This window comes from Phyllostomus hastatus, unplaced genomic scaffold (genome assembly GCF_019186645.2).
Source record: "Phyllostomus hastatus isolate PE091 unplaced genomic scaffold, TTU_PhHast_1.1 phas_scaffold_182, whole genome shotgun sequence".
NCBI classification, from domain to species: domain Eukaryota; kingdom Metazoa; phylum Chordata; class Mammalia; order Chiroptera; family Phyllostomidae; genus Phyllostomus; species Phyllostomus hastatus.
This window is the reverse complement of record NW_025334013.1, coordinates 17,080,748-17,108,481: the sequence shown is the minus strand read 5'-3', so window position 1 is coordinate 17,108,481 and position 27,734 is coordinate 17,080,748. Positions and strand designations below refer to the sequence as shown.

The window sequence follows — 27,734 nt, the reverse complement described above, 5'->3', positions numbered from 1 at the left end:
GAGGTGTGGTCACTCAGAGTCACACAGCTACAGCAGTGAGAGATCAGGTATCCTCACTTTGGTCCCAGGACCCATTTGTACCCCACAAAGGCCACCAGCCACACCTAGAACAAAACGGTTTTAATCAATTGTGTCACCCTCACTCTCCTGGGAGCGGAGCAACAAAAGGCTCGGCTCCTGCCCCCAGAGGACAGTAAGGCTTATGTGTCTCCACACTGCAGGGCCGGGCGGACAGGCAGGGCACAGGGGCAGGGAGGGGGAGTGGGACACAGGGAGACAGGAAATGGTGGGCAGCTGGAACTCAGGAAAGCGAAGGGGCCCTGCTGGTCCGTGGGCCCCAGGGCCCAGCCCCAGTACACCGGCTCTCCCCTCCCTGGCTGGAGAAAGGTCATGGAGAAGAAACAGGGGAGCAAGTCCCAGCAGCAGGAGAAGCAGCAGCAGCTGTTTCCTTCGCCAATAAATACACTTCATTACCAAGCTAGAAGAGAGGGGTGGGGAGAGGGACTGGGGTGGAGAGGAAGGGAGAGAAGCTGCCACCTGTGTTGCTGGGATGAAAGCAATGATGAGATGGTGCCAGACCCCCCACCACTATCCTCACCCCTCCCCCTTGGTGTCTTCTTAAAACTGTGAAAAAGCTTTTAACATGGCCCTCCTGTCTCCAGAGCTGCTCTGAAGCCTGACTGAGAGGAGGCACCTGGCAGAGACAGGGGCGGAAGGAGGGAGGGAGAAAAAGAAGGGAGGCTGCTTTTCCCCAGAGGCTGCAGCTGGAGGGCTGGAGCCAAGTAAGCACTGAGGGGAAGGAGGAGGGAGAAGGGAGGAAGGATGAACCAACTACCAGGAGCAGCTCCTGAGCTGAGAGCCAAGGAGGCAGAGAGAGGGAGGCCTGGTGAGTGGTGGGGTGACCGCTGCATCCAGTGTAAAGCTTGGGGCTGCTGAGGAGGGAGGGGGCTGAGTTAGGGACTTTCCCATCTGAGTGGCTCAGGAGACTCACCCTCCTCCCCCCACAGCAGCAGGGGACAGAGAAAAGCCATCACTTCTTTGGTCTTTGTGGCGGCTCTACATGTGGGGTGGGAGGGAGGGCAGAAAGGGCAAGAAGGGCCCTTAGCAGGGAGCGCCACCTCAGCAAGAGGAGGCCTGGCTGAGAGCTCTGGCAGAAAGGTCACAGTGAGGCCAGGAGCGCCTGAGAAAGGAGAGTGGCCGTAGTGTGGAAGGCCTGGCACGGGCGGGCAGGGTACAGGGTGGTGCCCCGCCCTTGCCAGGGTCCTCAGGAAAGGCTGAGCCCCAGAGGTGGACCGAGAGCCGGCGCAGTGGCCTGGCTCTGCCCATTCCAGGGCTCCCATCCTTCTTTCTGCCTCCACCCTGACACGGTGGCTCTGGAGGGAGGGTGGGCCCCTCCCGGGCCCCTCCCCCTTTTTCAGAGCCTTCCCTGAAGACCTCGGGGGAGCTAGCCTTGCCAGTCAGGGGCAAAAGTGGCAACAGGTCAAGGCTAGCCCTTGTAGAGTGGAATCCACTCCCCTTCCTGCTCCAACTGAAGGGTAGGCAGTCCTTGAAGACAGCTTCGGCCTTGCCTCCACACCTGAGGCAGGCCAGAGCCCTCCGGGGACCTGGAAGCGGGAGGTTGGACGTGTAGGGAGGGGCTTCCCCTCCTGCTCTTTTGCTCAGGGTTGGGGTCAGTCAAGGGCAATCTGCCCAAAAGGCTGAAAGCCAGCAAGTTGTAGCAACCCCACCCCCAATGCCAAACTAACAAACAAAATGAGGGAAATAAAAACATGGGGTGGGGGGAAGACAAACCAAAACAGAACCCCCTGACCTCCTGCCCAGGGCGGAGGGTCCGGCCCGTTGCAGGGGCCGGGGACCAGGACCGGGGCTGGGAGGGTCTAGCTGGGCCGGCACTGCACCTGGCCCTCGGAGCTGTCCTCGTCGTCAGAGGCCCCAGCACCCCCGCTGCTCAGGCCTGTGATCCGGTAGCCCATGTTGAGCAGCATCACCTCCAACGGGTCTGCGTTCATGCGCCGCTGGTTGGCCTGGGACGCGCCCTCCATGTCCTCCACAACTCTGCCTGTGAGGTCTTCGCTCTGCGGGGAGGGACAGCGGGATACATGGGGGAGGCGCACACACACGTCTGGGGTGTATGTGTGGGGCGGGGGTGACCGTGCATATCCCAGTGCGGAGATGACGAGAACCTGATCAGAGATGGTATGTCCCTCAGGCAGTGAGTGAAGGGAACAGGATGCAAACTCAGGCCCACCAGACTCGAAAGCCTGACTTCTACCACGTGACTGAGCGACAGGCCTCTGGTACAGGGGCAGAGCACCCAGGGAGTCCGAGGTCCTGTTCTCCTGACGTGTGCTGCTCCGGCTCCCTCCCTGCCCTGCGCTTGGTCACTAAGTCCTGTGTGTGAGACACATCTTCACAGCTTGCTCAAAGATATGGTCCTCAGAGGCAGAAGCCAACTCTTGTCCCTGGAACTGTCCACTGCATTTGGAACTGTAAGAACTCGAGGGCTCCCACCTTCACAGAGCCTTAGGCCCTTGAGTGAGAGCTCACGTACCCTGGCAGCTTCTGTCCTCCCTGTGACTCACTTCCCTGCCCAACTGTCAGAGGTTCAGCCGGAGGCCCTGCCCAGACTCCACCCCTACCCTCCCCATCTGGCTTCAGCCACGTCTGGAGCCTCACCTCTGGCCGGGGATTCCAGAGCCGTACGACAGGGTCAATGCCGCTAGTGGCCAGGAAGCAGTAGCTGGGGTGTGGCTGCAGGCAGTTGACGATGGACTCGTCCCCCTGGAGCACGCGGACTAGGTTGGTGGTCTCCTTTTCCCAGATGAAGAAGGAGCCATCGTCAGAGCCACTGACGATGTACTGAGCGTTGCTGGCGGGGGGGAGGGGCAGAGGACAGGGGGGTCAGGTGGGGTAGTGTTCTACAGCCCCAAGTAGAGGCTGTGTGGCTTAGGGCAATGGGGAGCAGGGAATCCTGCAGCGGCTCAGCCCCCAACCTCCAAGGTCTTCACTTCATTCAGCGCATGGTAGTCGTCTCCACACTGCAGAGCTCTAGTCACTGTTTAACTGTTCTTTCTCTTTTTTAAAATTATTTACTTTTAGAGAGGGAAAGGGAGGGAGAAAGAGAGGGAGAAAAACATTGCCTCTCACACCCCCTACTGGGGACCTGGCCTGCAACCCTGGCATGTGTCCTCATGGGGAATCTAACCAGCAACCCTTCAGTTTGCAGGCCAGTGCCCAATCCACTGAGCAGTACCAGCCAGGGCTAACTGTTCTCTTAAACTCAGGGTCAGGGACTGCCTGGGCCCCTCCAAGACACTATCCCCCAAAGTAAGCTCCTTGGGTGCCAGGACTGTACCTTATGTCTCTGGGAACACCTTTGTCTAAGCCTTCCTTTAGTAGTCCCAGTCTTCCTGAATCAAGACCCCCAAATCCTACAGTGCATCTGTCCTCACACACCGTGGACATCTAGGGGGATTCAGGTAGAGATTCTCGGTCCATGTTCCTGTGTTTTGCCCCCTAAAGAAGGTGCAACAGCTGCGAAGGAGGGCTGGGGGTCACGGTGTCTGGGATGCGGGCTCTATCCCTCAGTACCTGAGGCACTGTTCTCAGCAAATGATAGTCGTGTCAAGATTGCTAGCCTCCAAGGGCCCTCACCCCATACCCCCAGCAGAGGGGAGGACCCAAGCACCCAGATAAAGAAGCCGAACTTTGCACATGGAGACAGAGGAAGGAGGAGGTAGGGGATGGGGGAATGGTCCAGGTACTGCACTGGATGTTCTTATGAATGACCTCATTAGACCTCATTATGGCCCCATGAGTGGGGGTGGTTGGTTTCATTCTATAGATGAAGAAACTAGGCCCATACAGGTGAAGCCATTTGCCTAAGGGTGTAGAGGCAGAGCTGGAATTTGAGAGTTTTCTAGAAAAATTATTCCCTTACCCTGGCTAGTGTGGCTCAGTGGATTGAGTGCCAGCTTGTGAACCAAAGGGTCACTGGTCCAATTCCCAGTCGGGGCACATGCCTGGGTTGCAGGCCAGGTCCCAGCTTGGGGCATATGAGAGGCAACCAACTGATGTATCTCTTGCACATTGATGTTTCTCTCCCTCTCTTTCTCCTGCCCTTCCCCTCTCTCTAAAAGGAAATAAATATGCCCTGGCTGGTGTGACTCAGTGGGTTGAGTGCTGGACTTTGAACCAAAGACTTGCTGGTTAGATTCCCAATCAGGGCACGTGCCTGGGTTGCAGGCCAGGTCCCCAGTAGGGGGCGCTTGAGAGGCAACCACACACTGATGTTTCTCTCTCTCTCTCTTCCCCTCTCTAAAAATAAATGCATAAAATCTTTAAGAGAAGTTATGCCCTGGTGGAGGGTAAATGCAGACAACTGTACTTGAACAACAATAATTTAAAAAAAAGAAAAGAGAAGTTATGCCCTCACACCCCCCAACCTCCTGCTACCCAACCAGGCTGTGCCCCGCTCCTTTTCAAGGCCTCGGACCTGCCAAAGAAATTGGCCTCCTTGATGTCCGTGGTGGTGTTGCAGTGGCCACAATAGCGGAACTGATAGTCGTAGCTTCGCTCCCGCAGCACCATCTCATCTTCTGAGATGGAGTCCTTGCGGCTTGTGCTGCGGAGGCGGACTGGGCCGCCACCACCACCAGCTCCCTTCTTCTCCTCTGAGGGCAGAAAGCGAGGGAAGGTGAGAGTCCAGCCCCTCTCTTCCCTCCCTAGTCACCCCCACCTTACTCCTGTTTTCAGCCCAAGTACTAGCAATGTAGGTTACCCGCCTAGACCGCCACCCTGGAAAACTGGGAACGACTGTGGGAGAGAAGCAACTTTGGACTATCCCCAGTCCTTGATGACATTCAAGAAGAAACCTCTGATGCCAGGGGTGCCTTGGCTCAGGTCCCTGAATAATGCCTGGAAGCCCCAAGGATGCACAGACCCAAGGTCTGTTTCTGTGGAAGTGAGAGGCAGGGAGGGGAGGGTGAAGCACTACCAAGAGAACTTGAGGGGGTGACTTTTCTAAACAGACCCACAGTCCTGAGGGCAGTGAGGTCCAAGCCCTTCCTCTCTGGAAGACAAGTTATCCTGGATCCCAACTGAGGCACTGATGTAGGATTAAGGGTCTTGGGTAAAATCACACCGGTTTTTTCAGTGCCTTAAAAGTGCCTTGTTTCTGCCTGCTTCAAGGCCTTTGCACGTGCTGGTCCCTATGCTAGGAACTATTCTCCTCCCACAGCTACACTTTGTATCTCTTCCTCCTCTTCATTCTCGAGATCTCAGTTTAAACGTCTCTTCTTCAAGAACCCCCAACTGCCATCAAGCTCTCCCCCGTATACCTACACTGTAACATACCAGGTCCCCATGACACTCATCACACTCTACTTCTCCTTCATCACTTGGTTCCTTCACTAGGTGTAAACTCCATGAATAGAGAAATGCCATCTGACTTATTCCAGCTGTATCCCTAGGACCGAGCCCAGTGCCTGGTACATGGTAGGTGCTTGGTAACTTCAAACAAATGCATCACTGGCATGATCTCTGTGCAGGTAAGGTTCACAGAGGCTGCACTTTACCCAAAGTTACCACATGGCAGAACTGAGACTGGGACCTGAGGCTCCACACAGAGCACCCAAGGCACTTCTACTGCCCTCTGCTGCTGTCTCTGCTACAAGGGTGCCAACGGGAACAAGCACAAGCGCCAGCTGCTACCCCCCACTCAGATGCCCAAGGCCCTGTCTATGAGGGGGTGAGAACACGCAATAAGCCCCATGGCCTGACTGGGGCTCAGCTTACTGTTATCCTGAGTCCTGGGCACTACACCAGGTGCTCTAAAGAGGCTATTGCTAATTCTCAATGGGAACTGAATGAGAGGTGCTATTCTTCCTTCTTTTCAGATGAGGAAACTCAGTCTCAAAGAAACCAAGTGACTGTCTCAAGGTCACATGGTTTCTGACTCAGCATCTGAACCCAGGCCTCTCTAATCCCAGAACCGCATCTTCTCCAGAATGTCACGTAGCTCCTCAGATAGGAAGAGTGACAGCAGCCCCTTCTCAGTGCCCACTCACCACCATCATTTTTGGAGAAGAGGGCGGCCGTGATGTCTCGGCCCAATGCATCACAAGCGCTGCTGTGGGCCTGCTCCGGGAACTTCCCTTTGAAGTCATCCAGGCACTCCAGGGCCTCAGCTACGTACTTGAGCTCAAAGAGGCAGCGGGCTAGGCGGAAGTGTGCTTTCAGATGGCATGGATTTAGGGAGATGGCCTTGAGGCAGTCCCTCAGGGCATCGTAGTGGTCACCATCCCTGGATAAGGTAAGAGAGTGTGGCTTGCAGGTGGGGTCGCATGACAAGCAAACAGTCATCCCCACTCAGTCCCTGCTTTCTCTGGCCACCCCAGCCCACCTCTGACAAATCTCAGAGCAAGGGTACTTGGGGATGAAGAGAATCTTGGCTCAGCCCAGGTCTGGCTTCCCAAGAGATAAGAGTATGTTAAGATAAGCCAGGAACCCTGAGGTCTTGGGGGTGGGGTGGGAGGTGGGTATGTGGCAAAAACCCAGTGTAAGGCTGCCCTCTGCTGGACATAGTATGCACCTGCATACCCATTCACCCCAGGCACCCGCAGCTCTGCAGCAGAAGGCCTGGCATCTTGCCAGTCTCAGCTCCCCAAACCTTCCTTCTCTCTTCCTACATTCACCTCCTCAAATCCCCCTGACGAGGCTTCAAAGCCATGTCTGAGGTAGGGGGCCCTCAGGACAGTTCTGTGGTCTGGGGAAGCCAGAAGTGCCAGGCTGGAGACTCAGGGTCTGACCAGCAGGCAGCAAGCCCTCAGCCAGACCCCCCTCTGTCCTGGCTGACTGATCCACAGCAGCTGTGGCCTCTACCTCCTGGGGCTAGAGGATGGGGCCTGACAGACCGGCAGAGTCAGCTCTCTGGAAGGGATGGTGGGGGGTGGGCCGAGGCATGCACACCAGGAGCTCCAAATCTGCCCCACTCACCCTTCCAACCTCCTGAAGCATAGACGAAGAGAAGTGGAATGTTTCTTTGTGGGGGAGTAAGTGGGGCAGGATCAAAGGGGAATCCCCTCCTTCTCCCACCTGGACCCAGAACATGAGATACACTCCCCCAGCACACAAACACTGGTTCCCACCCCTCATCTGGCGAGCCAGACGGGTCACAGGAGCCACTCCTCCTTTGCGAGCTGGGTTTTTCTGTTTTGTTTTGTTTTTTTTTCCTTCTAGGCCTAAGACCCAACCATGCCAGGCAGCACCCCCAGAGCTGGTGGCCCCTCCACCAAGGCAGCTCACGACCCTCCTGCACTGGGCTAAAGCAGGCTGAATGGGAATGTCCTCCTGACCCTCCTCTCCTATGGCACTCAGAGGGGGCATCCAGCCCTTGGAGCAGCCATGCTCAGACCAAGAACAAGCAGCTTAGCCAGCGTGCGGGCAGGCAGGAGACACAGCTTTCATGATGTAGTCGGTGTCAGAACGAGTGGCTGTGAGGAGGGAGCAGGCGCTGTTTGGAAACCCAATTACCGCCTGCAAGGTGCCCCTCAGAGCTCCTGGGGAGAGCCAGACCAAAGACCAGCCAGGAGCCAGAGGGTGACAACTCCCACTGCATCTAGGAGCAGATGGCAGCCCTGGGGAGACTGGCTTGGGACAGAATGTGACATTCTAGGGGTCACTGGCAAGCACGTGGGAATGAGGAGAGAGCAGACTGGCCCCAGGGCTCACCCATCCAGACTCACTGCCAGATCAATCTCCCTGAAAGGACAGCCCTCAGCACATCCCTCTCCGGCTCAAAACTCTTCAGTAGCTGCCCATCATCCACTGAATCAAGGCCAAAACGCCGCCACCGCTCTGCATTCCAAGTCCTTCCCAGGCCGGCCCCAGGCTACCTCACAGACTCATCTCCTGCCAGTCCCTTCCCGAACCCTCTGCTCCAGCCAAATGGATTTGTTGTTCTGCAAACAAGCTCTTCAGTCAGTCCCCCACCCCCATGCCTTTGTTCATACCATTTCATCTCCCTGGGAATGTCCTTCCCCCACAGTCCCCTCCTCCTTTTCATCTCCTGTCTAAGCCTGCCCACACTTAAAGTCTATTTAGCACATCTTCCTGATGCTTTCCTGATTGATCCCGAGCTAAAGCGACCCAACTTTTCTTTGAATGGCCAGCACTTCACCTGACCATTCAAAAAGACCCACTGCTTCCTGCCTCTTTGATGATGGATCATATCCATCTTTGTCCCCTGTCCAGAGGCTGGGAGCTCTGGAGCACAAGAACTCAGAGTGACAGAATTTTGTGTCCCCAGTACCTAGCACATAGTAGGAGCTCAGAGATTATGCTGAGGGCACTCATGGGTTGGGAATTTATCAGCCTCTCTTATCTTTTAGCAAGACTGCAGTAGTGAAACAGCTCTCTCAGGTTAGGGCCTGGATGAGGACACCCAGCTGCTGGGACAGAGGAGAAACACCTCAGGATGGCCCCCAAACTGTCACCTCCTGGGTCAGGCCACCATGTGAGCCCTTGGCAAGATCCTGATGCCTGAGCTAAGGCCTGTGGGGGTAGCATCTTCCCAAACCCCCATCTACCATCCTGCTGACTTGGGTGGGTTTCTTAAGCTTCCCTCTCCGGCCTGTCTAGTTGCAGCCAGACGATGGCACACCAGCTGGCCTGTCTGTCTGGGCAGAGCCGACGGATGCCAGACGGAGCAGAAATGGCTGTGGGCCCAGCTCTATCCATCTCTAGTCCTGGCCCTGGCTGGGGGATGGGGGTCTGCCTGTCTGCTAGCCTGCTGGTGCTATAGGCAGAAGGGCTGGGGGCCCCGGGCTTCCCAAAGATAAAGAGTTATTCAGGATGTGGACCTCCTCCTTTACCACTAGCCCCTACAACCCAGCACGACCCACAGCCAGCTTCAGGTTATGTGGGATCTTGTTTGTGCTTGGTCCAAAGGGCCTAAGAGCACAGGAAAGTACTCCCCAAGGTCAAGGAGCTGCAGAATCATTTCAAACAAACACTAACTGAATTCACAAAACGCCTCATTTCCATCTAGCAAGATTCTGCTGCTCCTTCAAAGTCCAATGCAAGGCCCAACTCTCCCAATAATTATTATTAATCATTCTCTCAATTCCTACTTCTCCAGTGGCCACAGTATTTAACAACAAAACCCCATGTTGAAGCTGCTTGTACACGTATTCCACTTAACTGTGAGCTTCCCTGGTGCTTGAGACTTCCTGACTGATGGGTCAGGTGCCCGCTCACCACCAGCCTAGATGCAACATGGCTCCATCAGGCCCATTGCCTTCACCCCTCGCCCTGGCCCAAACCCACTCACCACTTGCGCTTCATGTAGGCAGCAGCTCGGTTCCCGTAGAGCATGGCATTGTGAGGGGCCCTCTGCACAGCCTTGCTGTAAAGCTGAATGGCCTGGGTCCACTGCTGGCAGGCAAAAGCCTCATTGGCTTGCTGTTTCACACGCTCCAGGTATGGGGGCAGCTCTACCTGGGGGCTACAGGGGAAGCAGAGCCAAATTAGGCCAGCTAAAGAAGGTCAGAGCAGCCCCTCAGGGAAGTCTGTAGCCTTGTCTGAGGGTCACACAGGTTTTCTTGGCCCCTGGGATCTGCACTGTCACCTAGAAGTGGAAATCACTCCTATCCTTGGCCTAAGTTACCATGATAGGTAATGGATTCAATTCAGATACTCTGAGCCAGTAAAAAAACAAAAGAGGCAGCCCTGGCTGGTGTGGCTCAGTGGACTGAGTGCTGACCTGTGAACCAAAGGGTTGCTGGTTTGATTCCCAGTTGGGGCACATGCCTGGGTTGCAGGCCAGGTCCCCAGTAGGGGGAACTTAAGAGGCAACCACACACTGATGTTTCTCTCCCTCTCTTCTCCTTCCCTTCCCCTCTCTCTAAAACTAAATAAATAAGATCTTAAAAAAAAAAAAAAAGGCAGAAATGAAGCTGGCCTAGACAGGGTTAAAGCAATTCTTAACCAAACTCCTGGGCATGATAGCAGCTCACACCACCTGCCTGCATGTTGAGCTGAGCCCTGTGACCACCAAGTCCCTCCCATGGATCTCTCTAGAGAGAATTTTGTTTCTCTCAAGGGCTAGATGATTTCAACACCTCTGTATTCAACCTCTGTATCCAAAGCCCAGCACAGGGCCTGGCAGAGAATAGAGGCCAAAAGATGCTATCGGATGGAGCTATAGTGGGAGAGGCCCATTGGCATGGAACCCCTTTTAATTTTTTTTAACCCTCGCCCATTGACTTTAGAATGGGAAGAGAGGGAGAGGGAGGGAGAGAAACATTAAAGTGAGAGGAAAACATCAATCGCCTGCCTCTCGAATGCATCCTGATTAGAGACTGAACCCATAACCTAGACATGTGCCCTAACTGGGGAATTGAACCTGGGACCTTTGGTGTACTGGACAATGCTCCAACCAACTGAGCCACACCAGCCAGGGCTGGAACCCATTTAAGAGGGAGCTCAGTGATAACAGGCATTTAGACCACAGTTTCTGGTCTAAGGGACCAGAGCTCTCGTCTGAGCACGACTGGAGTCCTACCAGGTAGGAGTGGCATTGGGACCAATGATCATCCTCCAGAAAACTCTTTGCCTCAGTCCCCTGACTCTGGCATATCTATCTGGGTTGGGGGGTCAGGAGGAAGGTTTATAAGACAAGCCTCCCTCTAGTCCATATGATGTAACTGGGGCTGGCCTCACCTGACATGTCCCCTACTCTCTGGCAGCCGGAAGCCATTGCTGTGAAGGTGCAGGCCATTGGACACGCCGTTGGACACACCATTGGTAGACATCTTGCCATTCTGAACTTCTGGCAGGGAATGGGGAGAAAGGAACAGCAACAACTCAAAAAGAGGTCCTCACATCTCCTCAGCAGCCCTCCAGCTTCCATCACAGGGTCTGATGGTTCTATTGTGAGGCCATCTTCCCAGGGTAAGATCCACTCCCAGAAAGCAAGTTCTGGTAGACTGGGCAGCAAGGACATAAAGAAAAGCCTGTGCACCCTCTGCTGGCTGAAGAGGGACATAGCTTCACTTGGCATTACTCTTAGCTGGAGTTGGGGGTCAGGGTGGGAGAAGGGGATGGGGAGGGGCCTAAATCAACGTTAGGCCCCAGTAAGAAGTCAATGAGGAGACTGATCCGGGATAGTAAGGGAAGGGCAACTACTTCAGGTCCTCAAGAGCCAACCTGTGGAAATACACTGCTTTTTCGGAGGAACGTGAAAGGGGCTGTGGCGAAAATCCCTCTGACAGAGCTCTGTGACCTGCTGTCATCTTTTCTTACTGTGCAGATAGTGTCTGTCAGAGAACCCACTCATTCTGGAGAGTCACAGCCGCTGCCCAAGGTAAGGGGCAGGTCTCTCAGCAGGGCGGCACACACTTGAGCTCCCCAGTGGAGGCATCCTGACGGACGCCTCAAGGGAGAACTTACCCCCTGAGGAGTGGCATTTTCGAGGCAAGAGGAAGGTGTATGGCCGCTGCTTGTAAGTCAGGTCAAACAAATAGACCTAGAGGGGAGGGACCAAGAAGAGAAAAAGACGAGAAGGGCTGTGAGGTAAGCATGTGGCTGAGCACGGCCTGGGCGGCTCTCGGTGAGTGCCGAGCAGGGAACCATCAGGCGAGGCCAGGAGGGGTTTCCTTGGAGCAAACCTCAGGCAGGGAAACCTCCCCAGTTCCTGCAGGAGGTGCTGCATGAACTGGAACCACATGTTTAAGCTGAGAAGGTCCTCAGAGGTCACAAAGCAAAATGCCTCACTTCACAGATGGGAAAACTGAAGCCTCAAAGAGAAGCAATTTACTTAAAATAACAGTGATAGTTACTTCCTTCAGTAAATATTACCTATTATTACTGAACATTTATTGAATTCCAACTTTGCTCCAGGAACTCTGTTTAGTGTTTTACATGACTTATCTCATTTCATCCTAGAAACCATTCCATGAAGAGGTACTACTGTATTTTCATCATCTCCTTTACAAATGAAGAAAAGGACGATCAGAATTTAATTCATCCTGGGCTGTAAGAGCAGCATGTGACACAACCAGGACCCCACACCAAGGGGGTCCTGGGCGGAACACTCTGCTAGACTGTCCCTCCACTCATCCTTACACTACTGTGCCGCCACTCATGACAGCTCAGCAATCTGAAGCCAGGGCCCTATTCTGAACTCAGGTGCTCACCTCTTCTTCATCCTGTATCTTTTGTGCAAACTCATACCTTCCCTTAACTGTTTCACTTGCTATGTATCCCGTTAGCCTGGGATGGACTGTATTTCGCATTTGTTTCCCTCATGTTTATGAAAATGCTAGTCCCAGAGTACGTGCTCAGTGAGTAGTGGGAGAATAAAGAATTTATGCAAAGCTAGATAACTATCCTGACCGAGACATGCAGACAGAAGGTTTAGCAACCTGCCATTTATCAAAGAACACTTCCCAGAGCTTGTCCTAAACCAGAGCCTGGCTGCATGCCCGAACCCCAGGAACTCCTCCCGGGAAAATGGCAGATGAGGAAACCAAGGTTCAGAAAGATGAAGGGACTTGTTCAAAGTCACCGCACACAGCTAGTCAACAGAAGGTCAGCATTTGAGGGCAGGTCTGTCGGTTCTAAAAGTTATGCTCAAGAAAAAGGCCAGGCCAGGGCACCTCTCTGGGAATTCCAATGATTCCACGTCACTCTCACATTTCACTGTCACTTAAAATAAGGCTTCTAACCCTCATTGTGGCAGTGGACACGAGGGACACGGCCCTGGCTGCTGGATCTGGGATGGCGGTGGGGCAGAGCCGGCCTGGTCAGTCGAACGTACCTGCTCCCCTCCCATGTTGACCAGCAGCTCTGTGCCGTTGGGGCTGAAGGTCACGTAGGTGGCAACCAGCACTCTCAGACGGTTGTTGTAGTCAGGCAGCTTCACTGGCAGATGACCTGCAGGGAACAGCCCAGTGACCCCAGGGTGAGGCTCCCAGGACCCCCCCGAAAGGGCAGGAAGTCAGCCATACTAATGATGATTGCAATCATCTTCATTATAAAAACAGCTACAAGCGTTGAGCCCTTACAATTGTGCTGGGCCAACTGCTTTATGTACTTTATCTCATTTAGTCATTATGATCCCATTTTATAGAAAAGAAATGAAGACTCATCAAGGGTTAGTAATTTGCCAAAGGTCACATGATGGCTGGTTAATGGCAGTCAGGATTAAAGCCCAGATATGTCTGACTCTAAAACCTTCACTCTGGACCACTGCGCCACACCACCTCCCTGCACTACCCCAGGCAACGCCAGCACCCAGCCAAGAGTTTGGGGCCAGAGCTGGGCTGAGCCCTACCTGCTACGTAATATTGGGCTGCACCATCCGGAAGGGGCTTCTGCCGATCACAGAAGGTGTGCACACCTGCTGAAGGGCTCTGCTTCATGCTCTTTCTGGTGGAAAGGCAAACCGTATAGGTTACAATGCCTAGCACTAGCCCTGTCTAGATCACACCACGTTCCCGAGAGGAAAACCTGTTTGTGTCCCTGAGAGCTACAGAAGGTACCTTTCCTCCTTACCTCGGCAACCCCAAAGGTCCACCAACCAGACAGCTGTGGACACACACTGCTTAACAAGTTGGCCTTGCCAGCTGTCTCAGTCCTCGAGACCTCCCATTGCCCTCATTTGACAGGTGAGGAAGCTAAGGCTTAAGTCTTAATCCGAGTCACGTAGCGTATGAGGAGCAACACTGGTCGCCCAAACCCATGAATGAAAGTCAGCAGGCCAGACGTTCCTGCACCTGTCCCAAGAGTCCACTGAAACCTAGGCTGGCAGAGCCGCTCAGGTCTGGGACTTCCACGGAAATTCGAGTACATTCTACTTTTGTTTTTTTAAAAAAAGAACAAGATAAAATTACATGCACAAAAAGAAATTTACGTACAAGATTATTATGACTCTGTTTAAACACTCATAGTAAAAGAATAAGCAGAAAATATTATACAGTGATTTCTTTCAGGTGATGGATTATGGATAATTTTAAATTATAGTTTTCATATTTCCAAAACAAGCATAAATTCAAGTTTTTTAAAAAATCACAACATTTAAAAACCACCTCAAAAAGAAGAGGGCACGGCAATGTCGGGAAGCGGCAGCAGGCTCCCAGGGACGTCCCTGCAGGAGGCCGGGCTGTCCATACCTGTGGTTGTGGATCATGCGAATGTCGTAAAGCCTCACGAAGGGCCCGCTGGCCCCCACCGCCAGACAGTTGTTGTCCTGGGGGTTGACCGTGAGACACTTGGCTTCCACCAGCTGGCCACAGTACTCTGTCAGGTCGATCAGCACCTCCGAGTGTTTGCTGTTCTCCCGAAGGTCATACTGGCTGTGAGAGAGGGCAGAGTTAGGAGACTGGAGGCTGGGCCCCTGTGTGGAAGGCAGGGAAGAAGCCAAGGCCTTGTTAGACAGCGTGACTGGGCGGGGCTCTAGACCTGTTTGTAAGTAATAAGAATGTCAAAAACCACCCTCATTTCTTGAGTGCCCACTGTGTGCCGGGCTCCTGCTGCAGGCTTCTCACATGATGTTTTATGCTAACATAACTCCTTAAGGTGAACACTACTGTACCTTTTTTAAATTAAAAAAAAATCAGATGTCAGTATTATTGCTACTAAGTACTATTTACTACTGATTACTAACACTTAGTTGGAAATTGCTTTGTGTCCAGCATTGTTCCTAAGTATTGCGCATGTATTATCTAATTAAATCCTCACACCATCCCTAGGTACCATTAGAACACCGAGGTTCAAGGAAGTTAAATAACGTGCCTGGGACAACACTGCTAGTGAGGACAGAGCTGGGATAGCTTCCTAAGACTGCTCTGCTCTTTAATTCTCTCTCTCTCTCTTTCTATCTACCTATCTATCAATCAACTATTTAATGATAGTAGCCTATAAGAGTCTTCCTAACCTAATTTTTTAAAAACTTATTTATTTATTTATTTTTAGAGAAGGGGAAGGAGGGAGAAAGAAAGGGAGAGAAACATCGATCAGTTGCCTCTTGCATGCCTCCAACTGGGGACCTGGCACGCAACAAAGGCATGTGCCCTGACTGGGAATCGATTCGGTGACCTTTTGGTTCACAGGCTAGCACTCAATCCAGCCAGAGCCAGTTAAAAAATATATATATATATATATATATATGCATGTATGTATATGTATATGTATATATATGTATGTATATATATATATATATATATCTTTTTGAGTTTTATTCTGCTCCTTAATTCAATTCTTATTGTAAATTAGTTTCTTGTAGGAAACAAAAGAAGTATGGAGGTGATAAACAAGAGAATCTGGAGATCATTTAAGAGCTACCTAGAAACACCAAGTGCCATGAGAAGCCCAAGAGTCCCATCCAGGTGGCAAAGGTCATGCCGAATGTCCACCCGGCAGCAGCACACGCCCACAGCTGCAGCCTGGAGAGCGTCTCTGTTGCCAATACACAGGCGTATGCAGAGAGTGGGAAGGAAATTGCCCTGTGCTCACCTACCTGTTGCTCAGGCATTTGCATTGATCTCTTCATTACTTGCCTTATCTTTCTTTCTTTCTTTTTTTTTTTTTTTAAGAGAGAGGGGGAGAAATATTGGTTGGTTGCCGCGCCCCGACATGGACTGAACCAGCAACCATGGCATGTGCCCTGACTGGGAATCAAACCTGCAACCTTTCAAATAAAAAGAATATATTGTCTTAAAAAAAATAGTCTACACTAATTTAAAAAAAAAACACCAAAAAAACAAAACAAACCTTCAACCTTTCACTTTGCAGGGCAATGGCCAACCAAGCCACACTTGTTAGGGCTCACCGTATCTTTCTAAGTTCACTCTCCAGCTCAAAATTGCAGTGATTCCGCAATATTTTTTAGCATAAATGTGCTTTTAGTTTACTTTTACTGAACTCCTCAGTCTGGCTTTCAAGACCTGATGGCACATCCCTCTCCAACCTTGTCCCTCAGTTTTCTAAAGGCGATCAATTGCAAGCACAGAACTCTTCATCCTGCAATCGCCACGTTCACCCCGCCCTCACGAACTGCTCGAGCAGGGAGCCCACCCTGCTTCAGCTTGCCTGTCCAAACTCTGTCTGTTCTGGAAGGCCAGTTCCTGTTTGCCTTCTGCCAGGACACCTTCCCTGACTGTGCCTGCACCTAAGTGCTTAGGCTTCTACCCCAGGCCCTTGATGCTCAGCTTCTCCCTGCTGCCCTGACAGTCTGGTCAAAGTTAACAAGTGCAACATAGAGTCAGACCCGCTGCCAACCAAGTGCTTTCTGTCTTCTTAGTACAGCAGGTCCTCGAATAACATCTTTTCATCATTCAGTGTTGTTTCATTATAACGTTGATGAGAGCCATGGGAACTTAACTCCTGTTTATATCAATTAGCTGATGGTAAAACTGGCTTTGTTATATGTTGTTTCACTTATAGACAAAGAATCTATTGAAGACTTAAGTGAGGACTTACTGTACTGAGCTAAGATTTTACTGGCACTCTCAATTTTAATGCTCAGGTCAACAAGGGAGGTTCTGTGATAATTCCCACTTCACAGATGAGGAAATGGAGGTTCAGGGGTGAAATGACTTGCTCCAGTCAAACGCTGGGTGACAGAGGTAAGATCTGACCCCGGATCTCTCTGACTTCAGTGCCCTGCTTCTATTTGCTACGTTACCATTTATAGACCACTTAGGACCTCTCTTACAGGATCTCTTATAAGATCTCTTAAGATCTCTTACAGGATCTTAAGGGAGGCAGTTAAGGCAGGTTGGGGAGATAAGGAAAAAGTTCTAAGGTCATATCTGAAGACAGGAGTTAAAGAAGGGAAATGAGACCATTTTAAGATGAAGGGAAGGAGAGGCAAGTATACGACAATACCAGCCACTGGGAAAGGGGACAGTCCACTCTACCATTTCTGGATGCCTCTCCCCCTGACAGGCAGATGCCCACTGACCCACTGTTCAAGAGAAATGTATGAAGTGCCTCTATGTGCCACGCACTGTGCTCAGCTCTAGGGACACAACCCAAGGACAAGACAGACATGGAGCTACTCAGAGAGAGTTTACTATTTGTTGAGGGATATGGAAAAAAAGGAACCAACAAGTAAACAAATTAACTACAGATGATGACTAGGGTATTATAGGATACAACAGGGTGCTGAGACAAAGAATAATGGGGGAGGGGTCTACTTCAGGATGGTCAGAGAAGGTGCCTTGGAGGAGGTGACTCTTAAACAGACTCCTTAGAGTAAGAAAGAGTCATATGCCAAAAGAACTGGGTACACAGAAAACCAGGCAAAGGAAACAACAGTGTGAAAGCCCGAAGGAGGCAGACTCTGCATCTGAGGTGGTGGGAGGCCAGAAGGCCTGCATGCAGTACAGGAGGGGAGAGAGAACGGGGAAGGTGAGAGGAGGGGAAGCAAATGTCAGCTGAGCTTATCTGCAGACAACTGCTCTTGGAGGACTAACGAGGCTGGAACTCTGCTGGAGGGAAGGAGTCAGGCCTGTGGAAGCAAGTGGTACGGGCAGGTGGGAGGGGGAACCGACATGCAGCGGGAGACAAAGGCCCCATCGATGCCTCAGGCCCTTACCGGATAAGCCCATCCTCAGCAGCACTCCAGAATGTGTTGGGCCACATGGGTGCCGTGGCAATGCGTTTCACCCGGTTTGTGTGGTCTCCAAACATGTGGATCGTTTCCTTTACTGTCAGGTCGTGGACATGCACCTTGGAGTCGGCTGCCCCCGTGATCAAGATGCGGTCCCCAGCGTGAGGCAGGAACTGCTCCGGAGAGATGGAAGGAGAGATTGGCAGGTGGTGGAGGTAAGGTCGGCCACAGAAGGAGACTGGCCTGGATGTTAGCACCCTCTTTCCCTCTCCAATCGGGTAAGAAAATGAGCCCATCCAAGACAGCCCACCAAGAAAACTCTGGACTTTGAACATCAGCCCTTATGCCTAAAGGTCAAAGTTGGGGCAAACACCTTTACTTTGCCAGAATAGTCCTGACCTAGGCCAAGTGGACTACCCAAGGGAACTTTTTCCTTTGATTCTTCCACAGGTAAGAGCCAAGTGAATGATAATCACAGCTGTTACCATTTACCAAGCATTTACCATGTGCCAGACAACAGGGCAGGTAATTTACCTTACTGATCGTCAAACCAACCCCATTAAAAACTGAGGTTTGGCACTGACATTCCACAGGACTGTGTTCAAACTCAAGTCTGTCTGAATCCCCTATGTTGTACTGCTTCATAACCACAGCTGTGGTACTGCTGCATAACCATTAGCTGTGAATAGCCTGGGGGCTACTAAATTAGTCTTAAAATGAAAAGAACTTTCACTGTTTTCAGGGAATCGGTGTTTTAAACTGGTTCAAGTATTTCTGGAGAACAATCTGGCAATAGGTAGCAAAGATAAAAACTATTTCTATCTTTTGACCCAAAACTTCTTGCTACTTCTGAGAAATAACTCTGAAAGAAAAAAGGGACCCGTACGGAAATGCTCAGAGCAGCACTCGTGGTAATGACAGATGCTGGGAGAGGCTCCAACGTCCGACCTTCCGGAAGGGCTGAGCACCAAGTGGCCGTTAAAAAAAAAACAAGAACCCCACCATTCTGATGCAGTTGAGCACAAAATACTCCAGATGACAAAACAGCTACACCCATAGTTTGAATAATAGTTTTTTAAAAGTTGGGCTGGTCTATCATCTAGTTTTGACGAAAAAAATATATAGGTGTGGTGTTGAGTTCTTCTGCTCTTTCTTGAGTTCAGAAGATTAAATTATCTCTTTTTCTGCATTGAATAGTTTCTCGCAACCCACAACAAGACTGAATGGGTGCTGTGGGGAGGGCATTACTCTGTATTTAAATAACTGGAGTACCACCTGACTTAAATGTTCACCCAAAACAACAATTCACTTTTCCCATGTACACTTCTCTAATGGTTCACTAGGACAAGAACTAGGAGAAATAGATTGAATTTAGTAATTTTTAGGGACAAATAATAGTCTTTAATCCTGTCTGGAAACAGCATGTACTCCATACACAAAAGAAACAGAGCCCTTGGGAAGCACTTGTGGCTGTTGCCACTTGTTATGCACTGAAGATACCACCAGGGGGAGCTTGTGGGTTAAACACAGGGTAGGCAAAAGTAGGTTTACAGTTGTATGTGAAAGTTTATTCTTGTATTATTATTTACTAATTATTGTATTATTTTCCATATGAACTGTAAACCTATTTCTGCCCACCAGAAGAGAGAAGAACCCTTTTCCACACTTTTTTTAAACAGAAGAGGAGGCGGGGGGGGGGCGGTTCTGACTATAACTGCCTTGCTCAAGGTTTTGCTATTAATTAGCGAATATCAAGGCCATTGTCAAATTCTGGTCTCTGAACTCAACATTTTGTGCTCTATGATGTCAAAATGATAGCTTAGGTTCTTTCCAGAGATCGGACCCCACAGACCCAAACTGGACCTAACACTTTTCAGGGGCAAAAGCAGTCTCTGCTATGCAAGAGGTGAATGAGCATCATTCTGTCTCTAAAATAGCAGAAATTCCTCTAGGGTTGGTCTCTGGGACAGAAGTTGAGGATCACAGTTTGGGAAAGAGATGGGGTTTAGGGAAATAAGTAGATTTTGAGCTCTTGAATCTGCCTTCTTCAGGTATCCTGTTATTTCTCTTGATATTAATTAGGAAAATATTTCTTGGATTAGTGAGGCTTTCCAAAGGATAGCCTCATTCTCACATATATCCATTATAGAATTTCAGAGCTGGAAAGATCTTTAAAGGTCATTTCCTCCAACCTTAAGTCTGGAAGATAAAGTTCCCAGCAAGCAGAATACCTCAGTGCTAAGTGCATTTGCTATATCCTCAGAGGGACCATTCTACCTTTTTTTTCAAATCACTCTAAGCATTAGACAGTTCTTCCCTTCATCAGGCCTACATGTGCTTCTGTGGACTTACAGCCACGTGTCATAGGTCTATTCTCTGAGATCAAAAGGGTCAAGTCTCATGTCACTTCCACAGAATAGGTCTTCAGGGGTCTGAAGACGCTTTTAAGTCCCTTTCTCACCTCTCCTCGGCTCAACTCCCCTCCGCCAACAAATCAGCAGACCCATCTCCTACAAAAGGTAGAATAGCGAAAAGTGCCTGTGCCAGGTAACATCAACCCTGTGGACCGTTACTTCCTTTTTAAAAATTAAATGATTTATTCATGAATATGAGGGATTTCCCTTAGTTGCTACCTTTTTTACAGATGAGCAAACAGGCTCAGAGTAGTTAGATGATTTGCCTAGTCCACACAGCCTCCAAGGGGCAGACAAGGGAGTCACCCAGGTCTCCTGGTGTCTAATATCTAAATTCATGCTCGGAACCATACCTCCCAGCATCACCACTCATACATATAAATTCATCTAGAGCTCACCTCTTGGCTCTGAGAGAGGAAGTAGAATATGGAAAAGAGATGGGGTTTCAGGAACCACTATCAGATACTCAGATCACCAACGTGTATGTGACCCCAGGGGGGGACATGGGACATATACACATGCAAACACGACCATGTGCACAGCCTGGTCACCCCTCTCACTTGCTCTGTGGCTTATCCTGCTCACCTTGACAGAGAAGATATTTGCAGTGTGTCCTGTGTGCATGGAGAGCAGCTTCTTGTGGTGCAGCGGGTCCCACACAATTGTGTGCTGGTCATCGGAACCAGAGGCCAGCAAGCTGCAAACAGAGTGAGGGGTTCTGACCTCTCTCCTCAAGTTTGTGGAAGCCCTCCCCTAGCCCATATTCCCAGATAAAAAGGAGTTAGGCAACACAGAGCTTAAATAACAGTGTATGTCATAGAATTTAAGGCTATCTTGTAAATATTGGATGATTCCCTTCTATTTGTCCTCAGAATTTGCCGTTATTCCTTGAACTTTGCATTAGCTTATCAAAAAAAAGAGCATTTGGGTGGTCATCCAATCTTCTATGGGTCTGAGCTTCACTGTTTTACTGTGTGTTGATAATGATGGACTAAGCTAAAGTATGTAGCAGAGGACAGCAGTCTCTTTTCCCTTGGGTCCATTCTTTTCCTTAGATTTAGGAAGAGGATCTCCCAGCCTCCCCACTCCCTTTCTCTAGCACCCCCTAGGTGCTCTAGCTCATACTTACTCTCCTTTCTCATTCCACTCCAGACAGTTGACACATCCTGAGTGACCCTGGGGGAGCAAATGGAAAGGGACAAGAAGAGAGCCAGTTAGAGGTTCTCATGGGGAACTCAACACCAAGAAGTGGAACTCAACAGGTAAACTAACCTTTCCATCATCAACGTTTTCCAGGTGCATGTGAGTGACCAGAATTGAATTAAACTGCCTGGCATCTTACAATATATAAAGTACTTTCATTTTCATGACCTTGCTTGATACTGAACACCCCTAAGTCATAAAGGGCAGGTTTCATTGATTCCATTTTGCAGAAAAGTAAAATGAAGTTCAGATAATAGTGAGTAATAGAAGTAAGGTACAAACGAGTTTCTGTTCCTATCACTAGAAGGGACACGTCAACCGTCCCTTCGAGGGAAAGCCCCTTGGCCACAGAAAATTTGCCCAGAGAAGCATCTGATCCAAGGGCAGCCAATGAACTAGAAGGCTGATCTTTCATTCATTTGGCATATACTTGATTTATTGAGCACTTACTACATGCCAGGTTCTGTTCAGATGCTGGGGGTACAGCAGTGTACAAATCGAAGTCCCTGATCTCTTGGAGCTGACTTCCAGTAGGTGGAGCCTGGTATAGTAAGGTACATTAGGCCAGTGTCTTGAGCTTGGGGATTTGAATTAAGAAACAGGGAGAAACTGAGGCAGTTAACAGATGCTGAAGTTGAAAGCGTGCACAGAGAGAAATCATGGCAAAGCCAGAATTATGAGGAAACAGGATCCATGAAATGCAGAAGGTGTGCAGTAGCAGACACAAGTCTTACATGAGAGAGCGAGAAAACAAGTCACTAGAAAGTCCTACCTTTCTTTCTATTTCCTCCCCCTTTCTCTTTCCTAGTGACACCTTGATTTTCATTTAATTATCTCCCTGCCCAAGTTAGGCTATGTGTTTCAGGAAGGGTAAACCCACTGTTCTCTCCGCAGTGGTAGGTTCAGAAAGTTAGGCCTAAGCCAAATTGGACATGGTATTCACTTGGGCACAGAAATTGGCTCAGAAATGAGCCTGTGACCCCAATCAGATGCAAGGGAGACAGTTGCTGGGAGCTTCTGGGAAAGGAGTTTTCTCATTCTCAGGAGTCTCTGAAAGAGATGCCTTTCCTCTGGATGCTGGGAATACTGATGTGACATTTGGAACTGCCACCGTGAGGGAAGCCAGCTTGAGAGTAAAAGTGACAGAGAGAGGAGAGCCCAGCCCAGGGAATCATAGAAAAATGGATCCCGAGTGACCAAAGTAACCAACCCAGATGCCTACTCTACTCCTGGACTTCCACTTCTGTAGGCCAATCAGTTCATTACTGTTTAAGGCCGTGTGAGTTGGGTTGTTCCTGTGGCCCAAAGCATCCTAACTGAAAAACTCGAACTCATTCTTCAGATTTCAGTTCACAGGCAGTTCCTTCAAGATGCCTTTCCATCATGTAAATTTGGGAGGGAGGCACGCCCTTCCTGTGGCTCCGGGTGGACGCGGTGTTTGCTTCACCAGACAGCCCTGAGAAGACAGGCTTTTGTGTATTGTGCGCACTGCACGTCCAAGGCCAGGTACAGTCCCTGGCACACATCTGCTGCATAAATGAACAAATGAATACAGCAGGACTAATGGAAATAGTGAAGAGATAAAACAAACTGAATTCCCTATCGGTCAGAAAAGGCCTTTCCTCTGCTTCTCCTTCCCACTTACTCTTTGTTCAATAAAAATTCTCGTCTGGGTTGAACCTCATTTCTTTCCAGGTTCCGCACCGCCACACGTTACAGACACATTTACTCTGTTCAGACCTGAGGCCTCTCACTTTTCCAGGGCGCTTGGTTGAAACCCCACCCATGGCGTCGGTCACTCTTTCTGGGTCAGAATCGTTTCTGTCCTCAGACCTCTCATTCTTTCACAAGGCTGTAAGTTACTTATGCTGGGGGTCATATCTTCAGTTTGCAATCTCCCAGAGTACCAAGAGCCTTGAGAAATCGCTGCTGAGGGCTTACAAAGAGCTAGAGACAGTGCCAAGCACTTGTGGTAGGCAGAACAAAGAATGGCCCCTACGGATAACCATGTCCTGATCCTCTGGAACCTATGAATATATTAGGTGGCAAAAGGGACTTTGCAGATGTGATTAAGATTAAGGTCCTTGAGATTGGAAGATTATCCCAAAATATTCAGGTGGGCCCCAAATAATCATACGAGTCCTTTAAAATTAGAGCTTCCTTGGCTGCAGAAAACAGAGAGATGTAGGTGTGAAAGGGACTTGACCTGCTGGCTTTGGAGATGGAAAACAGGGTCACGAGCCTAGAAATGCAGCAGCCTCTAGCACTGGGGAACTGCAGCACAGCGCTGTCAGGACCTTGCTTTCAGACTGGTGAGACCTCTGTTAGACTTCTGACCTACAGAACTGTAAGATAATAAACCTGTGTTGTTTTAAGACACTAAGTTTGTGATAATTTGTTACGGCAGCAATAGGAAACTCTATATCCATTATCTTGTTTAGGAAACAGGTATCATTACTCATTTCATGGGTAAGAAAAACGATGTTCAGAGAGGTTAGGTAACCTGCTGTGACACTGTGGTTTACAATAAGAAATCTATATTTGGTCTTCATTCCCATTACTGGCACAAAGCTCCTAAAACCTTTGGAATTTCCTAAGTATTAAGAGTGATAAAGGTGTCTTGATATTCATAACAAACTCTGTTAAACCATACCTGAGTTTACTAATAAATTGACTTTTGGAAAGCACCAAAGGATGGGAGCTGGTTGCTAAGGGAACCAACCACATAACTGGAGGTTGGAACTTTCAGCTCTATCTCCCAGACCTCCAGGGAGGTTGAACAGATCACCAATAGCCAATGATTTACTCAATCGTGCCTATGCAATGAACCCTCTATAAAAACCCAAAAAGGCAGGGTTCAGAGAGCTTCTGGGTTGATAAGCCCATGGAAGTTTGGGGAGAGTGGCATGCTCAGAGAGGGCATGGAAGCTCTGTGCTCCTTCTCACATACCCTGCCCTATGCATCTCTTCCATGTGGCTGTTCTTGAATTATATCCTTTTATAATTAAATGGTACCCTAGTAAGTAAAACCAGTAAGTACCTGTACTGCTTTTGATCCATGGTGGGGAGTCTGTGGATGCAGAAGGTAGACTGTATGGCACCGATCTATGCCATTTTATATAGGGGACTTGAGCATCCATAGATTTCTGTATCTGTGGGGGTCCTGAAACCAACCCCCTGCAGATACTGAGCACAGTTAAGTCTTTGGGGAGTCAAAAGTTAAACACGGATTTTCGGCTGCATGAGGGGTTGGTGCCCTTAACCCCCTGTGCTGTCCAAGGGTCAACTGTATTGACAAAAATATTAACAAAGGGCTTCATAAGTTAGAACATGTGTTCGGGAAGCTACTTTACAAGAAAGAGTGTTTAAGGGAAGTTATTTTGGCCTTGGTAAGTAAGGCTAGGTGAGACATAACTACATAATTTATAATTATGTTGATGAATACAATGGAAGAAAATATGCCTATGGCATACCAGAATCAAAATGTGGGTAAAAAGAAGCGGGTAAAACCCCACATGTGTAAGGAGTGGAGAGGAAGGACTGTTTCGAGATGGCTCCTGGAGAGAGGCAGACCCTGTGAGCCTGCCGGGGCCCTGGAAGGCATGCACTCAGAGTGAGCCTGGCACACCAGGGACCTGGGGAGACAAAGTGCTACAGAGGAAGACCCTGCAATAAAAGCCCCAAATCTCATTTAAGTTCCAAACGCAAACCTAACTCTTAGTTCCTGCTTATCTTTATTAAATATTCATTATAATTATTGTGTATTATTGGTCCCTATACTTTGCTAGGTAGCCTGGTGTACAGGGGGGAAAGGAGGCAAAGAGAAGCATTTTATCATTGTAGGTGCATAATATGATAAAAAGCAAATGGACTTTTCAGTGGTTTTATTACTACTTTTAAACTCTCTACAGACTATGTATCCCAGTATAGCCTGTACTGTGCCCACCTTAGTATTCCACTGTTAGGTTGAATACCAGATATTAATATATATGATCTCATTATCGCTCCTTTTTATAAGTAAAACCAAGTCTCAGACAATAAATAACTTAACCAAGGTCACACAACTGCTAAGTATCAGAGCCCAGATGGGAACCCAGGTCAATATGGCGCCAAAGTCTTCAGCTATGTTGGACTACATCAAACATCACCCTATTTCCACTTGTATTAAAAAGAGATCTCATTGCTACCATCAACTTAGAGAACTGTTTGGTAGTTTTATATAAAGTTAAGCTGGTATCAACCCTATGACTCAGTAATTCTATTCCTAGGTGTTTATTGGAGAGAAATGAAAACATCTGCCCACACAAAAACTGATTTAAAAATATCCTTAGGTGCCTTATTTTTAAAAGCCCCAAACTGTAAATAACCCAAATGGTCATCAACAGGAGAATAGATAAACAAAATGTAGTACATCCATACAGCGAATCACTACTCATCAATAAAAAAAAAACAAATGAGCCCTGGCTGGTGTAGCTCAGTGGATTGAGCACAGGCTGCAAACCAAAGGGTCACCGGCTCGATTCCCAGTCAGGGCACATGCTTGGGTTGCGGGCCAGGTCCCCAGTAGGAGGCGCATGAGACACAACCACACATTGATTGTTTCTCTCTTTCTCCTTCCCTTCCCCTCTCTCTAAAAATAAATAAATACGATCTTTAAAAAAAAAAGACAAACTATAGATACATGCAACAACAGATGAAACTCAACAAATATGCTAAGCAAAAAAGCCCAAGCACACAAAAATATAGACTATAGAATTCTATTTATATGAAGTGTAAGAACAGACAAAACTAATCTACGAAGACAGAAGCCAAAAAGTGGTCACTCTGAGGTAGGAAGGTTGACGGAAAGGGTACCACGGAACCTTCTAGGGAGATGCAGGTATGTTCTGTCTTGTTGTGTGTGGTAGTTACACAAGTGTCAAAACTCATCTAACTCACTACTGAAGACATGTGCACTTTATTTTAATGTAAATCACATCTCAATAAAGAGAAAAAAGGTAATAACAATAGCAATAGGAGTAGCTAATATATACTAAGCACTTTCTCACCATGTACAGGGACAATACTGTGTCCTTTATACGTGCTTTTACAACTTAAAGTTAATCTTTACAACTACTTTGTGATAGAAACACCAATACTATCCTCATTTTCCAGATAAGGAAAGGTTAATTAATACCCCATACTGTGTAAACAGCATAGCCAGAACGTGAACCCAGGTCTGACAGATTCTAGAGCTTGGCTCTTCACCACGACGCCGTCCGCACCTACCTTCTTACGTCCTGGGCCGTCTCTATGAAAGTCTGCCTCCCTGCTGTGTGCCTGCCAGTACTCCACTGGGCTCGGAGAGCGGGTCAGACAGACACACCTCCGGTCCACACAGAGCCGGCTCGGCTTTGTTTCCCCCTCCTCTCCTCCAAACCCAGAACATCAGCCTTTCCCCCACATCACTACGACCTCCTCGCAAGCATCACTTCAAATGGCTATAGAATATTCCTCCAAAGGTTAAACCATATTTATTTTTACCTTAGTGTTGTACAAAATTTTGGTGAGTTGATGTGTTTTGAAAGTCCAGTAGGAATAAAACATTTATAAGGTGACTGAGTGGCCCAGACTGGGCACACTGTCATGGTTTTTTGCTTTTGACTGGAAATACATAAAATCTGTGTTGTAACCTTAGGTATATCCCATTCTGTTCAGGAGCTCAGATGGGTAGTCATGGTATGGAAAAGTGTATTGAAGTGGGAAACATTAATAAACATGATTTACTAGACAATAATCTGTCAAAATGTGGGATCCAATCCTTTACCCAGTGAGGACAGGGGTAAAATTACAAGTCAGTCTTGCTAGGGGAAAAAGGTGGGGCCCACTGCATGAAAGGAATAAAAAAAAGAGAAGCAAAGAACTAGGAAGTCTGCAAGTCAGTGTGCATCCTGGTACAACCAAAGGTACTTCTTACAGGAGGAAGCTGAGGACATGGGGCTGGTCCACGAGAGGCGGAACTGTGAAGTGAAAGAGCTGTCTGGTTCAGCCCTGGCTTGGCCTCTTCCTAGGTCTGTGGGAGGTCACTTAAGGTTCCCAGAGCTTCAGGTTCTTCATGTGGAAATGGGGATGGTGATGATGTCAACTGGACAAGATCACTGCGAAGATCAAGTGATGTAATATGTGCAAGGGAGCTAGCACACTTTGGCACATTTTGGCAAATGCTGGCTCCCTGGAACTAGTCCTCAGGATCTTCTTTTGCTGGTCTATGTTCTTCTAGCCCCCACTCCAAAGACCTCTCCCACATGGCTAGGGTGCTCACAAAGGATATACATCTTGAACAAATATATTCCTTCCTATTTACTTACTTTTTCAAAAGGGTTATTTCTGCAGCTATTAAATTGCTTTTCTAAGTTCTGACTAAACAGATAATTCATTTATTCAATACCCATTATGTATTAGGTACTGGGAGAAAAGAAAATAAATAGTAGGATAAACAAAGACAGGTCTGTGTCTATGGC

At 48.9% G+C, this 27,734-nt stretch overlaps 1 protein-coding gene across 4 annotated transcripts in view; it reads right to left on the bottom strand.

Moving 5' to 3' along the window:
* Positions 1-105: 105 nt before the first annotated feature.
* Positions 106-27,734, bottom strand: part of WDTC1 (WD and tetratricopeptide repeats 1) — a 64,985-nt gene continuing 37,356 nt past the window's right edge. For 3 of the 4 annotated variants that reach the window (XM_045859060.1, XM_045859059.1, XM_045859061.1), the window contains 13 exons: positions 21,161-21,207; positions 20,617-20,728; positions 17,603-17,790; positions 14,175-14,357; positions 13,337-13,431; positions 12,821-12,936; positions 11,452-11,527; positions 10,723-10,831; positions 9,332-9,505; positions 6,069-6,304; positions 4,496-4,673; positions 2,677-2,869; positions 106-2,075 (listed from right to left, as the gene is read on the bottom strand). In XM_045859060.1, the coding sequence (XP_045715016.1) occupies positions 1,878-2,075; positions 2,677-2,869; positions 4,496-4,673; positions 6,069-6,304; positions 9,332-9,505; positions 10,723-10,831; positions 11,452-11,527; positions 12,821-12,936; positions 13,337-13,431; positions 14,175-14,357; positions 17,603-17,790; positions 20,617-20,728; positions 21,161-21,207 (1,905 nt within the window). In that variant the 3' untranslated portion in view covers positions 106-1,877. The remainder of the gene's footprint in view (positions 2,076-2,676; positions 2,870-4,495; positions 4,674-6,068; positions 6,305-9,331; positions 9,506-10,722; positions 10,832-11,451; positions 11,528-12,820; positions 12,937-13,336; positions 13,432-14,174; positions 14,358-17,602; positions 17,791-20,616; positions 20,729-21,160; positions 21,208-27,734) is intronic. The other variant, XM_045859063.1, reaches the window with a different exon arrangement.